Genomic DNA, 15,034 nt, shown 5'->3' on the forward strand with positions numbered 1-15,034 from the left:
ATGTCGTGTGTCCGCCGCTGTCCGTCACCGCATTTTTCTGCGCTTGCATCACATATCGCGTGACTTGCTCCTTTAGTAACGTGAGGGAACGGAGCGCCGCGCGAGCGCAGGCGGTGTTGATGACGGTAGGAGGAGATCCGTGCTCTTCCGCGTTTTCCCGTTTTCCTGCGCTGACTTAGCGGAACAAAAGTCGAGTCCGTTCTACGCGTTGGTTGCCCGCCCGCCGTCCGCTCGTCCCGTGCTCCGTCTGCAACAGCCACTGCCGCCTCGTCCACATGCATTGGAGTGTCGGGCCCCGGCATACCGCCTCGAGCCATGTCGGCGAGCAGTGCAGCGGCTCGCGGCGGTGACGGAGCGCCGGGCGGAGAGACTGGTAAGATACCAGTTCTGCTGGTCTGTCAGACCAAACCTCCCAGTTTCGACATGTGCACCGACAGGCTGTGTTCTCCGCTCCGGCAGAGAGGGGAGCTGTCGGTGCTCCTATCCAAACTGGGTCAGTAGTTCAGTGGAGCGAACTGGAGTTGGGCGGAGAACTGGTTCCAGTGCCACAGGTGGGACGCTGGGCTCGAGGCGCCACGGTACCGTTTGCAGGCGTGTTTGCGGATGCATCGCCGGTCCTGAGTTTGTTCTCGGACCTGTGGCCAGGCCTGGCGGTGCAGATGAGGTGACTGGGGGCTGCGCTGAGACGGTCTGCTTTTACACGTTATTCTGTCGAATTTCTGTCTTTACCCCCAAACCACACGCTGTGGCACCATGACTTTAGTAGGGCTTGCATGCTGTGATCATGGCCGGGAGAGCAGACGCCTACTGTCTGAAATCTGAAGAGAAACACGACCCTTTGGGCGATAAGTGACTTTATTTGGATTTACGCACGTTAAATGTTCACGTTCGTCAGAGCAAAATTCCGCGGCCTTATGTTTAATGATAAAAGTTTCTTAAACTCTGCTGTGCAGTAACCTGCGTGCCTACGGTGCTTATGAAGTTTGTGGCGTCGGGGCAAAACCGTTGAAGTTAGACGCATTATCTTGCGTAGATCCGCGTGCAGACGTACCGGTCCGCAGGCTGTGTGTCAGTATGATCACGACTAACTTGTTCTGTCGTGCTAGTTGAATATAGCGTGGTGAATCTGTTGTGTCGGGTTCACGGGTTAAGTGTCTTTTCTTTCGTGTAAATTTGGAAAACTGTAGAAAACTGGTTATTTATGTTCCGGCGCGTACGTGCAAAGTAGAGTGATGTCGATGTCTCGCTGGGAATGTATTTAATTGTTTACAATCTAAACTTTGGCGTCAGAATTTGTTGTTGCTTTGCCGTGCATGAGAGGATCTGGTCCGGTTTTAACGCGCGAGCGCGATCGTGCGCGGTTGTGTAATATCTGGGTCACGCTGGAAAACTCGGGCACAGGCGTTTAGTGGGAAGAACTAGACTTAAGATGTGTAACATCGATTTTATAGGACTTACCTACTAAGTCGTAATATGCATGGCCCACCCCTATAACTCTGACCTAATTAAGGAACGCACTGGTGCTACTGTCATGTGTGTAGGGGTCTAGCCTCGGCGGAAGTCAATATCCTAGTACTCGCAGTGATGAAGGCCTTACAGAGTTGCGAACCTTTGCGTTAGACATTTTAAAGCCGCCTCCAGTTTGAAGATTTTTGCCAACTTCTAACCTTAGAGCAACCTTTGTCATTTCGATGTAAATATAGCCTGATCTTTATCAGATGATTAGAGACCAGTGATGAGAAAAGCAAAATGTAACTGTCTAATCAGTGTTCAGTTAAATACATTTTCACTGATGTTCTTTGCAGACCTCTGTAAAGTAATGGTTTGTTGCTGTGGAGTTCCTGTAAGGGAGTCTGGAAGGGGCTGCACATCTGCTCAGCTTCTGAGCCATCACTGCTGATGTCTGTCTGCTTCATGTTTAACCCTGTTCAGATACAGACAACCTTACTGGCATTCATATTCCAACAGCAACATGGGCTTTTGGAAAGATGTGCATACTGAAAATACAAGTTTGAGGCGTCAGAACCTTACGTTTGTTTCTATCGTCATTGGCTTCTGACTCTTTTAATGTGAGGAATGTACCCATCTCGTGTGTTGACGTGATGCGGTTTTGTTGGGTGTGTATCCTTAATTGAGGCCTTACATATGTCTTATTTTGGTTGACACATTTAAGTTTTAGAACGAATAATGAATGAATGATTCATGGCATGAATATGCCATAATACAGGAAAGCTGTTTTGTTTACCTCCAAATAGTTTTCTCTAGCAGAGAACATCTCTTTTCTTTTTGTTGTACATCATATATTTGAGTCGACTATAATTTAGAATTAGATTAGAATTTAGGATTATAGATTAGATTTTAGGATTATAATTGAACCTATTTGTGTCCAGATCGATAGTGCTGCAAAAGATTGTGCATTATTGAGCATTATTAATTAAAGGCTAAAATGGAAGTTTGTTACAGATTAGACCGTAAAGATGTCTAACCAGAACAGAAATGGTCCGTAAATGTACCTTCTGCTGTCTAATGCTTGTTTCTGAAATGAATGTTGAGGAGGAAAAAAATCTCCATCTTAAATAAGGCATCTTGGTGATTTGTCAGAATTTCTTGAATTTGTTTAGAGTTTGAAGCTCCATCGTTAAGTTCTTAAATCATTGGCACACGTGCATTTAAGCAAGCAGCTTGAGGAAGCAGGAGTGTAATCGTGTCACTGGAACACCACAGTCCTCTGGTATTCTACGCACACTAGTTGGCACTTCGGAAGTCATTAAACAGAAAGCAAAGTTTTTATCCAAAGTAGGCCACCGGAATTGGGGTACATTTCCATGTCTTTGTATCCATCTGCATTTAGTTTCATGTTGGTGCCTTGCTCTCCACAGAGCCGGTGCAGGTGGGCGGGGTGGAAGGAATGACCCACCACGACCCGCAGGTGACAGCGACGAGAAGGTCCTTGTCTGTAAACGCTCCACTGTATTCCTTCTGTATCTGTTTAACGTTGTTTCAATCTGATAAGTCGGATATTTAGGTCTGCTTTTTCTTTAATGCGTGCCTGTCTCTGCAGGCTGGCACATGGGCTCGATGCTGTAAGCACTCCTCTGAGATATGGTGGAGAAAGAATTCCCAGGTGCAAGACGCAGTGGCAAAATTACTACAGAAGATTTTCTAGGTCAAGAGTGCTTGGAAAACATATTATGTCTAATGCCCAACACTGAGATGGGAAATGAGAATGACACTGTACACACTCCCTGTGTCTGACTTGTCTCATTTTGATTGTTTGGAAATGTCATCTTGATTCTACAAGTATCCAGAAGACTTCGGTTTCAGTGCATTAAGACATTTCATTGCTTTGCCAGCTTGGAAGATGTTGAGCTGGTAGAGACACTGGCAACACATGAGTGGTTGATTGAATGCTTTAAACACTTTTTTACATTTTATGTTCCAAAACCTTTACTTTATCACAAATGCAGGTTATTTGAGGTTCTGGAAACTGTTTACAGTCAGGGTCAAATTAACTTGAGCAGAAAATCTGGGTATAGCATAATTATGTATTCAGCAGTCTCTTGTCTGCTGGTTTTGGGATTGGAGGGGCGGCACATAATGTAGTTAGTGGATGGTTTCTGTCTGAACTTGTCAGGCACAGTTCACAAGGCCTACAGACCCAACAAGAAGGACTAGTTTACATCTACTCTTTCATATATAAACTGGCTCCTCCAGCTAATTCAGATGTACTTTGGTTGCACAGCTGATGAAGGACCTCTGTCCGAAACGTCCTGTCCTCTGGAAACGCTGTACTTTACTACAATTTTGAAAATCTCTACATATCCTATAATAGTCCTGGAAAGTATCTGCTCATTGTCTTCACTAACAATTATTAGTGAAAAAATATTAGCTATTAGTGTGAGTAGCATCACTTGAACATGAGTGACAACATTGAAATGCAGTGTGTGTGGGAAGTGTGTGTTCTCATGATCAGTTACTTCAACGTGGTGTTATTGTGGATATTGTCAGCACTTATAATACTGCATGTTTAATGAGAGAGAGACTTGTCTGAGACCAACTATAGAACAACTGTAATCTGTCCCCATTGTTGTGCAAAAAAATTCATCCTGTAGTAGGGGAGTGAATGTTTATTACCATTTTAAAGCTCTCTCTCTCTCTCTCTCTCTGCAGGCACACCAGACATAGTCAGGTTTTTTTAAAATTCAGTTTACAAAAATAATTACTAAGGAGGAACCTGTGTATAATTTTATTTATTATATATTTAAATATAATTATTTAATGTGTTATTTATATTTATATATATTATATATTATATATATTATATATATATAATATTTATTTATTTGTTTGTTTTAATATATAATAAAAAAAACTAATTGTGTGGTTTTCAGCAGCTTTTCTACACTGCAACCTTATTTTATTGATATTGCAGCTGTTCCAAGATATCACCAGACATGTAAAACTGTGTTGTGTCCTTTCCAATGAAAAATACTGTTTATATTTTTGCCTGAAGTTTTAGGACTTCAGTCATAAAACTGGGATAGCGAAGGAGGTCAATCACTGAAAGGTGTGGCAAAAAAAACCACATCATCTTGTCAAGATCAATAATCCTGCTACAGATCTGTAGTCCAGAGCCCAGGATTATGAACCAGGTTGTTGCTGAGCTGTTAATGGCTTTTTAGGTCAGTGGGCCTGTGTGGTGGTTTTAAATATAGGAGCTGAGGCTGTGGTTGATGTCATGGGCGGGGCTGGGATGTTCTGCTCCATCCGCTCACAAACTACATTACACTGGGAAAATGTGTCAGAGTTCAGGGCACTTTTCGCGACACACCAGTTAGAACTACACGGTCAGTGTGGACACACTCACACAGAGGTTAGAACTGCACGGTCAGTGTGGTCACACACAGAGTAGTGAATAACAGTGTGAACTGTAGTAGCTGTACTCCATGTGATGTAATGTCTGATGATTGTTACCCATAGATGTCATAAAAGACTCCTGAAGACCTCTTAAGATCATCCTTTTTATTTTATTTTGTTTTAAGGACCACATTGGCTTTACAACTACCACCATCATGCTTCAAATCTGCTCTGATGAAGTTTCGGGCTGTGTGACTGTTCAGTTTTCTCCTTTATTTTGTGTGGAGTAGAAGACTGATTGAGAATGTGGGCAGTAGGGAAACATGTTTAATTGCGGCTAAACGTAAACAGCCATTTAATGGGAGTTATTCATAAATCATAGATTTCTCCAGTAACAGGTAAGGAAGAAGGAATATAAACCACAAAGACGTGAAACATCCTGCTGTCAGACTAGTCTGGCCTTGGTTTGATAACCGTCCACCAAACACAAAGAGATGGCCTATATTTCACTGCAACGCGTGTGTGAAGTTTATCCAAGCGTAGTGTGTGTTGTTTTTTAGCTATGTGCAGAACTGGGTTTCTACGTAATGTGACGTTTTCTTTGCTAAGCACTTTTTTTTTGCCCCCATGTTGACCTGCAACATGTGAATCGTGTTTTGTTTCTGATCATTTTTCTTCTTTTTGCCGTGTGTTGTATTCTTTTTCACGCTACTGTGCGCCGGCGCTCCTAAACTGTAAGCCGTGGCTTGTTTGCGGTGGTTCGACGATTGTCTTGTGCTAAAATGTGCATGCTTGTTACATCCGATCACGTTTGACACAGCTAAAACGCACAGACGTGACGTGTAAAAGTGGGTTGCCTTCTTTTGTGTTCACACTGGCGCATGGTGGGTTCAGATGTCTTAGCCACGTGCCCAGTGTGACGGGATGAAACACCACGGCTCCTTACTTTAGTATGTATAAAACTGGGTTCTGCTGAGATTTACTGTAACTTGGGACTGAAGGACAATCACAGCTGTCTCGTGACTGATTAAAACATGAATAATTTAAATGTTACATCTAAAATGTTAGATTTAACAGTAAATGGCCTTATTCATCAGAAACATTTCTTTTCATCAAATCTAAGGTCGTCCAAAGATTTATTTTTCACTTATTTCCTGTGTCTGCCTGCCTGCATGTCTGTGTCCCTGTCTCTGTGTTTTTTCAGGGGATGTGTTGGAGGAAGGACTCAAGAGTCACTCTGTCTCTGTTTCCAGTCTGGTGACGCCCAACTCAGCTGCTGGCATGGAGCTGACCAGGAAACGAAAGGGTAGCACAGACAAGTGAGTGTGCGTGCGCGCTTGTGAACATCATGATCAGGATGTCATTTTGTGGGTATAAGTTGCTGGTCTCAGTTTTCTGAATGAAAGCAGTTGTGTGTGGTTCATGTTCTGTATGAATGAACTCCCACTGTTCACTCGGGTTATGTTAATCATCGTACCGCTTGGTTTCCAGGGAAATGAAATCAGCATCAGTGCTGGATGAGGGTATGGAGGGTGAAGAAGAAAGGTACCCCGTCTGTGAGGACATTCACAGTACCTTGTTTTGCACACAATAATTAACATTTTATCAGCCTTTTTTCCCATGATCTTTATTATTTATGTATGTATTTAATATTTTTGCTTTTAGGCCAGAAGGTGAAGACCCGCATGTGAAAATTAAGTGTTTCAGGTACCAGAAACAATTCCACATATATAAGAAAACACAAACACATTGCAGAAAAGCTTTTGAAAAACCTTTAATGTAATCTAATGATCCTCTAATGCTGAACTGAGGGGTGTATAAACGCCCCGTGTACCTGTAGGGAGCCTCACAGCCAGATTGAGAAAAGGCGGCGGGACAAAATGAACAACCTGATTGACGAGCTGTCAGCCATGATCCCCACATGCAGCCCCGTGTCCCGCAAACTCGACAAGCTCACTGTACTGCGCATGGCCGTACAGCACCTTAAATCACTCAGAGGTAGAACATACGCACGCACGCCTCAGACCACTCAAAGCTAGATAACACACACAGAGACCCTCTCACATTGCTCAACAGCAGATAACATGCACGCACACACTCCCACCCACCTCAAATTACTCAGTTATGGATAAAACACACACTCGCCTCCAGTCCCTGAAAAGCAGGTCTCTCTCTCTCTCTCACACAGTTTTCCTAACGACACGTTCCCCTGTTTTGCCAGGTGCAACCAGCACCTTTGCAGAAGCCAGTTACAAGCCTTCATTCCTTCCAGATGATGAACTGAAGCACCTCGTCCTCAGGGTACAGTGACCAGTCCTGACTGCATGTATAAGGGCATCAGGCCTCCCTGAATCTTACCGTCCCTTAGTGCAGATGTAAATTGTATTGGGGCAAGTGGAACTGGCATACGCGGTTGGTTTGAGACACGTAACATTATTTACATTTACGACGTTTAGCAGACGTTCTTATCCAGAGCGACTTACAAAAGTGCTTTGTCATTTCCTCATAGATGCATCCTAGTACAGTAGGTTAGAGTCCAAGATGCCAGTGAACTAGAATACTGTAGAAACACAGGGATCAGTGCTGATGCCTAGAATACGTTTAATTTAGCTGGTGCTAAATATATATAAGCTCTATAACAGACAATCTGGCCATAAACAATAAGTGCCTGAGTCAGTCAGGGTCAGTGGTCATTTAAATATTCCTTAAATAGACGGGTCTGCGTTTGTAGACTCGTTTCTGTCCCGTGGGCGTGACCTGGGTGTTGGCTGTACTGGAACAGGTGTCCCCTCCACCCTTCCGTTCTTTTGCTCTGTACTGATGCTTCTCTCTGCCTTGCCAGGCTGCAGATGGATTCCTCTTTGTGGTTGGCTGTGACCGAGGGAAAATAGTGTTTGTTTCAGAATCTGTTTCCAAGATCCTGAACTACACTCGGGTGAGAGACCCTGACCAGGGACTGTTTTTCACACACAAAATCAAATCTGTTTCGGAGTGTTGAAGGCGGTTTTGTTAGTAGATGTTCTACTGTTAGTAACCTCCAGTCATTCTCATTGGTTTTTCTAACCTTTGCCTTGTGCACATATACAAACAGACCTGAGATCAGTACCTCTTGCTGTTAGCGGGACGGGTGAAGTATACCGAATAGACGTTCACTCTTGCTTGCTGTTTTGCTTCCTAGCCAGAGCTGATCGGTCAGAGTTTGTTTGACTACATTCACCCCAAGGACATCGGAAAAGTGAAGGAGCAGCTCTCAGCCTCTGAACTGTTTCCACGGGAACGCCTTATAGATGCCAAAAGTAAACACCATAAAACTAGAACGCTCTTGTTTTCTTACTTTTCCTGTGTAGCTTTCTTATTGTGAGCGTGTGTGTGTGTAAGTGTTTGTCTGGCGAACAGTAGAGTGAGTACGTTTCTATAAATAAGTTTCCCCTTTCTTCTTTTTAGCATGCACTTGTGCATACATGTCCTCATGTTTGTGTGCATGCGCGTGTGTCTGCGTATGCATGTAGCGGGACTCCAGGTGCAGGCAGACGTTCCTCTCCGAGCCGCCCGTCTCTGTCCGGGAGCTCGACGTTCTTTTTTCTGTAGAATGAAGTACAAGAAAGTGAGCGTGAAGGAGGAACAGGACATGACGCGTGCAGCCTCGTCCTCCAAAAAGAAGGGTAAGACGTACAGCTCAACGCCCCCTGCTGGGCCGGGAGGGCATTTGCTTTAGTGCGCTGTACAGTACAGATACAATGACCAGGGATCAAGCACTTGAATAAATGGCTGCTTTTTAACACATAGCTTGTATAACCATGTAGATGTCATCACGGTCATGTCATTACTGGTGCTCCAGCGTGTCCGTGTGCTGGATGTCTGAAGAACATGTGATGTCCGTGTTCTGCTGGCATGCTTGTCAACGAGTGCTGTCTCGCCATGCTGCTGTAGAGGCGCAGTGCTACTGCACGGTGCACTGCACAGGCTACATGCGCACGTGGCCCACCAGTCAGCTGGGTGCCGAGGGGGAAGCAGAAGGCGAGGATTGCTCCCGCTTCAGCTGCCTGGTCGCCGTGGGCCAAGTGCACCCCTACACTGCCCCTCAGGCCAACGGCGACGTCAGGGTCAAGCCCACGGAGTTCATCACCCGCTGCGCCCTGGATGGCAAATTCACCTTTGTGGATCAACGGTAGGCCTGTTCCATCTGACATGTTTCACAAAAAAGACTGTGATGTCTGATAGATCTGGTTAAAGTTGAATTGCTTGAGTTAAATATAACATACGAGGCAATGTCTTACCTGAAGTGTGTAAATGTTATTTGCAAGGTGAACACACCTCAGCATTTTGTTACATAACTTTCTTGAAAATATTTTTTGGCTTTTCTGTGGAACTTTTGTTGTTGCTGTTGTAAATCCAGTTTCTGCAACTGACACAGTCCCTATAGAGGTTAAAAGAGCATGTTAACAACACCTGTGCTCCCCAGAGCAACCACTATTCTTGGCTACCTGCCTCAAGAGCTGTTGGGCACGTCCTGCTATGAATATTTCCATCAAGACGACTTGCCTCATTTGGCAGACAGACACCGAAGAGGTGAGTGAATTACATGCTGATGGCATTCTATAGTACTGCAGTCATGTGACCTAAACAATAACACGAGTAATCGAAGCTGAAGGCTACACCGACCTCTAACTGGCTAATTAGTTGGTGTAATTTGTATAATGAGCTAGGTCTGCAGACTTTTTCAGTTCTTATTGGCTAATAAATTAGCTTGATGTAATTTGCATGATTCCGACTGTCGGTTCTTATTGTAGCTCTTGGCACCTTAATTTGATGCAGGTCAAACGTTTCTAAGTCCTGTATGTAAATCAGTTGTGTATAACTGAGCTGTAATTGGACAGCACAAGTCCTCAGCTTGAGACCAGACCAGTCAGCTGCTCTGAGGAGTCTCCGTGTTCTTATATTTGATACTTCTCTTTCACTGCAGTGCTGAGAAGTAAAGAGAAAATTGAGACAAACTGCTACAAGTTCAAAACGAAATTTGGCTTTTTTGTCACGTTGCAAAGTCAATGGTTTAGTTTTATAAATCCCTGGACCAAAGACGTCGAGTGCATCGTGTCAACAAACACAGTCAAACCGTAAGTACCAAAGGGTCTTTCTAATGAAGGACATTTCAACACTGATGTGAGGGACATTTCAACACTTCAGTGAAGGACATTTCAACACTGATGTGTAGTCTCACTTCAGTGAAGGTCATTTAAACACTTCAGTGAAGGACATTTCAACACTGATGTGAAGGACATTTCAACACTGATGTGAAGGACATTTCAACACTGATGTGTAGTCTCACTTCAGTGAAGGTCATTTAAACACTGATGTGTAGTCTCACTTCAGTGAAGGACATTTCAACACTGATGTGAAGGACATTTCAACACTGATGTGAAGGACATTTCAACACTGATGTGTAGTCTCACTTCAGTGAAGGTCATTTAAACACTTCAGTGAAGGACATTTCAACACTGATGTGAAGGACATTTCAACACTGATGTGTAGTCTCACTTCAGTGAAGGTCATTTAAACACTTCAGTGAGGGACATTTCAACACTGATGTGAAGGACAGTTCAACACTGATGTGAAGGACAGTTCAACACTGATGTGTAGTCTCAGCTGCTGTTCTTTATCATCTCCGCCTTTGAGACGAGCAGAGAGCTGTCACGTCACCTGTCCTCCCTGAACTCTGATGGTAGCAGGTTACCCTCTGACCTTTACTCTCTGACCTGCTACAGTGGGAAGAGCAATCCAGATGGATCAGATAGTTCAGAACAGCCCACTGATTCCAAGACATCAGATGGTGAGCCTCCTTCTAACTCTTAGTTTAGTTCTGTAGCTCTTGCGTTATTTATTTTAGTTTTCTTTCTGCATCATATCTAATATGTATTTATGCATTTGGTGCATAAAATTGATTTATATTTATAAAGTCAAATGTATTTATATTGTGCTTTTTACAACACGTGTCACAAAGCAGCTTTACGCGTGTTTGGGTCCAGATCCTAAATGAGCAAGGAGAAAACTTCCTGTTTAGGTTGTCATGACAGACCACATTCAGTTGAGTGTAGAGGAGTGAACACGTGTGTACTGTAACCGTCTGTCCAGACGATGCTAAGAAGTCCCCGCCCATCGTCCCAGGTATCTCCAGTGCCTCCGGCACCATGATATACGCTGGGAGCATTGGGACCCAAATCGCCAATGAGCTGCTGGACTTCAGCAGGTAAGACCTCTCGTACCACTTGCTTAGGGAGCTTGGGGGGGTTTTTTGTTTTGTTTTTGAAGTGGTTGAATTTCTCGGCGTGTTTCTGGGCGTGGCTGTAACTGCTATTCTGTTTGGCTGTTCTCAGGATGAACTCCTCCCCTTCCAGTGACAATGCCAGCCCCTTCAGTCTGCTTCAGGACGAGTCTCCGCTGGCTCTTGCGCAAGGCAGCAGTGTGCGTCAGCTTTACCGTGTGTGAGAGACTGCGACTGTGTGCTTCTGTGGCTGGCTGCTTGGTATGGGACTGTGCGGACTAAATCTTTACTGTTCTGTGTGGTTAAGGCGGTGAACGGGGAAGGGTCAGACGTGGACACGGCAGGTAAATCGGGTCCAGAGGACGTGGCACAAGGTGAACCCTTCGCACACAGTGAGACCGTACTGGGTAACTGCTACCGTGCTGCATGCATTCAAACTCCGTCTTAATCAGGCTCTCTTTTAAATGTCCCGTTTGCGTGTCGGCAGAGGGAAGTTCCCAGCTGGACCTGGACGCCGTCCCGGGGCTGGCAAGCCTAAGCAGCGACGAGGCAGCCATGGCCGTCATAATGAGCCTGCTGGAGACAGATGCCAACCTGGGCGAGGCCGTGGCCTTGGACGACATGCGCTGGCCTCTGTGACCGCCACGCGTCCAGCCCATGTTTCTCTTCTTCCCCTTTTGATCGACCTTTTATCTCGTTATGGTCTTTTACAACAACAAACCCCACGTCACAGAAACAAATCGCCCCGATTCTCCTGATCGGAAATATTTCTAATTTGTTTGTGGTTTTTTTTTCCTCCTGGAAAGACAGATGACAACCTCCCTGTCTTCAATGAAAGAAAATTGGATCTCCAAAATATTAAAGGGCACCCAGTCTCTCTCTCTCTCTCTCTCTCTCTCTCTCTCTTCGTTTCTTTCTGGTCCTCGGTTCCACTTCCAGGACGATGGACAGCAGACAGGCAGCTGAGGGCCTTGTACAACAGAGCCAGATTTTTAATTTTTTTTGGTCTGCTGTGAATTTCACTTCAACTCTTGAGGTCTCACCAGTGGACACTTCTTGACATCCTTCTCCTCTGCTGAGGAAAAAAGAGCTTTTAAAGCAAGTACCCATAAAGGACTTTTTTAAAGACTTAAAAGATTTTTTTAAAGTACTTAGGAGGTCTACACTTGAACTCTGAATTAATCTTTTCCAGACAAAACTCTACTGGAAAACTGGATGCTGATGTCTTTAAGGATTGTGAAGGGAAACCCTTTCATCTGTTTGGCTCCAGCTTTTTGTAATGAAGCAGAGATACAGGACGCTGTCCCCGGCTGGGATGATCAGATGACCGGCAGGACTACACCGAGAGATCTGAACCTGCACAGGGGCCTGAACCCCCCCCAAGTCTTTGGTCTCGGAGCCAGTGTGAACACGTTTCTTTTCACCTTCATTAGCCCTTCCAGGTCTCCACGGTGCAGGGAATGAATGCGCTATCCAGATGATCAGTAGGTGCTTCGGTCAGACCCGGGTCAGACCTGAGCCTCTGTCAGATGTAGGGCGGCCCAAGAGCAGCAGAGAGAACTAAAACCGCCAATCAAATAAATGCAGAACTCTCAGGGAGCAACTCCACGCCATCCTGTTCAAATCTTCCCTATTACATGTGGGTCTCTGTTGGTGCCCCAAGGTGGTCTGAAGGTGTTGCACACCGCTCATTCTGCACTCATGTTCTGTACATAACTGTGTTCACAAGATTGTATTTGTCTTAAAAAACATTTGTCGCGAAAACTCAATAGGAAGTGGGGGTTGGGTGAGGAGTAGGCAAATGTCTCAAAATACACTTCAAATAAATGTTCATTACCCAGCACTCTTCAGTAGATGAAAGTGCATTAAAACACCCACATGGTGGAGTTTGACCTCTGACCCTTAGTGCTAGTCTGTCATTTACTCAGTTTTGAGTGATTGGCTCTTAGTAGGATATTCAGAAAGTGAGTGTGTCATGAATGTGCTCAGAGAAGTAGGGTTAAGGTTAGGCATGCACAGTTGGGGAGAACTCTGGTCGGCCCTATGTGGATTAACCCATGGACTACATGCCATATCTGACTAGCAAATTAATCACTTTAATTAGCCAACAGATTTGCAGTTGACTCTGGTTTGATTGAAACATGGAAAGAAGAATTTTTTTTTTTTAAATATTAACAAATATGCTTTCATCTCCCCACTTAAATATTTTGTCATTAAAAAGCAGCATCGCAAAGCTATAACGTTGTTTTTGTAAAGTGTTAAGAGTCTGATGGTATCTCATGATGGCATGCATATGACTCTATAAAGCATACCAAAGTCATTTTTGTCCGAGAAGAAAATTCAGGTTTCTGACTTGAGTGCAAACTAAATGCACGAGAAGTGTGCACATGCTTGTTTGGAACCGAGGGGTGTCCTGAAGGCTCCCCCTCCTCCCTCGGGAGTGTGGCTATGCACACGATCGTCCAGGAGGAGTTAGGTAAGCGTTTTTTTGTTTGTTTTTTTTGATCGGTGTTTTGTTTTAAAGAGATTTTTCAAACTTTTCTCATCGAGGTTAATTCTTTCTCTAGACTACGACTTCACGGTAAGAACGTCCCAGCCCACTTTCAAAGAGTTCACCGTGTTTTCTCCCACAATTGTCAGCCCCCTCGGACATGACTGTGCTTGACCTCGGCCTGCCCTTTCAGTGCCTAACTTTCTGAACACGAGGACTGATGGGAATCTAGGGAGGGCATTTCCTTTAAAACTACTCAGTATTTTATGGGATTGATTGGAGTGCTAGCCAATAAGAAGTCTGGTGTGAGGACCAGCAAGGGTTCTGATTGGTCAGTTAGGTCCTTAAGCAAAAGAACAGCTGCTCTCTTCGCTCGCACAAACGGGCCGTGAGCTGTGACGTATGTGAACTGTGGGGGGAGAAGAAAAATAATCCAACATTTGTTTGTCTTTGAGGGTTTTGGTTTTTTTCCCTTTATTATCCATGTACTGTCTGCATGTCACTGTGTGTGTATGTTTTTATAAGAGTGTCATTTTCTGTGCTGGCACTGTTGAGTACTGTATTTGGGTCAGAACCTCATATCTTACCACCTATGGCTTCAGTTCGAGTCTTCAGACAGCCTAAAAAAACAGCTTGCATAGAATTTGCTATTTCTCTTCTAGTTCCCTGTTCCTATTAGTGACCTTCATGCCTTTTGTGCACTGTTACATTTTTTAATACCGTTTGTTTATTTTGTATAAACATGTTTGCCTTATGAGAACTGAAATGTTGACACCCTGTCCGCCATGTTGTCTCGGAGAATGGAGCTTAACAGCGCTGGACTGGGCATGTTGCAGTTCTCACGGATACTCACTTCCATGAACTGTTCGTGAGGAGGGCGAGATGTGTGAGGGTGTGGGTTGGATGCTCTGGGACGTGGGATGCGCGTCCAGGCCAGGTCCACCAGGAGACACTTCTGCTATTGTCCTCCTCCTCCGTACAAAGCACTTAGATACCGATGCCATTACTGCTGCTGTTAACAGGTTCTGGGTCATGGCAGGGAAACTGTCCGTGTCTGCAGGCTACCCTGATAGAGAAATGCCTAAATAAACACTTGGTTTCATTTCAATTCCGATTGTCTTTCATGTGCGTGAATGTGTTTACAGGCCCTGAGGTCAAAGTTTTACAGACAGCGTTTAAAAAACAATGGGGATGGACATATCTAACCAAAGGAGATATTCATACTTTAAAACAAGGAAACATGAGTCAGACAAGACGCTCGCACAATATGTTGTGATTTCGCTTTCAGGTGGAAATCTGTGCTGCTGGTACTGAACTGTCTCCTTTCTTCTGCGCTAAGACAGGAGCACACAGGTTGGATGGCAGGTCTGAGGGCAGAGCTGGTCTGGTTGGCAACTACAGTCTTAGCCCACACCGGCGAGCAACGT

General features: G+C 44.6%; 1 protein-coding gene across 12 annotated transcripts; it reads left to right on the top strand.

Annotated features, from left to right (window-relative positions):
* Positions 1 to 184: 184 nt before the first annotated feature.
* Positions 185 to 14,715, top strand: arntl2 (aryl hydrocarbon receptor nuclear translocator-like 2). 12 transcript variants are annotated; one of them, XR_004775876.1, is made up of 18 exons: positions 278 to 373; positions 6,062 to 6,176; positions 6,349 to 6,402; positions 6,523 to 6,564; positions 6,698 to 6,855; positions 7,046 to 7,158; positions 7,700 to 7,792; positions 8,036 to 8,153; positions 8,367 to 8,519; positions 8,788 to 9,025; positions 9,320 to 9,426; positions 9,821 to 9,971; positions 10,620 to 10,684; positions 10,987 to 11,101; positions 11,229 to 11,316; positions 11,424 to 11,523; positions 11,604 to 13,592; positions 13,684 to 14,715. XR_004775876.1 is itself a non-coding variant. In XM_035525217.1 (17 exons), exons 1-17 carry the CDS (start codon positions 316 to 318, stop codon positions 11,753 to 11,755), a joined length of 1,920 nt encoding a protein of 639 aa, XP_035381110.1. In that variant the 5' UTR covers positions 185 to 315; the 3' UTR covers positions 11,756 to 14,715. The 12 variants fall into 12 exon arrangements, 10 of the variants coding, with proteins under 10 accessions (XP_035381110.1, XP_035381111.1, XP_035381103.1 ...); XM_035525217.1 differs by having other exon boundaries at positions 185 to 373; positions 11,604 to 14,715; XM_035525218.1 differs by having other exon boundaries at positions 185 to 373; positions 7,079 to 7,158; positions 11,604 to 14,715.
* Positions 14,716 to 15,034: the final 319 nt, after the last annotated feature.

Source organism: Electrophorus electricus, chromosome 4, assembly GCF_013358815.1.
Source record: "Electrophorus electricus isolate fEleEle1 chromosome 4, fEleEle1.pri, whole genome shotgun sequence".
Lineage (NCBI taxonomy): Eukaryota > Metazoa > Chordata > Actinopteri > Gymnotiformes > Gymnotidae > Electrophorus > Electrophorus electricus.

Bases quoted from the DNA above. Each gene is read 5' to 3' on its own strand.
- arntl2 (XM_035525217.1), top strand. From the start codon at position 316: ATGTCGGCGAGCAGTGCAGCGGCTCGCGGCGGTGACGGAGCGCCGGGC. The intron at 6,565-6,697 runs GTACCAGAAACA...GTGTACCTGTAG, and splicing joins GTGAAAATTAAGTGTTTCAG to GGAGCCTCACAGCCAGATTG. The intron at 10,685-10,986 runs GTGAGCCTCCTT...CCGTCTGTCCAG, and splicing joins TGATTCCAAGACATCAGATG to ACGATGCTAAGAAGTCCCCG.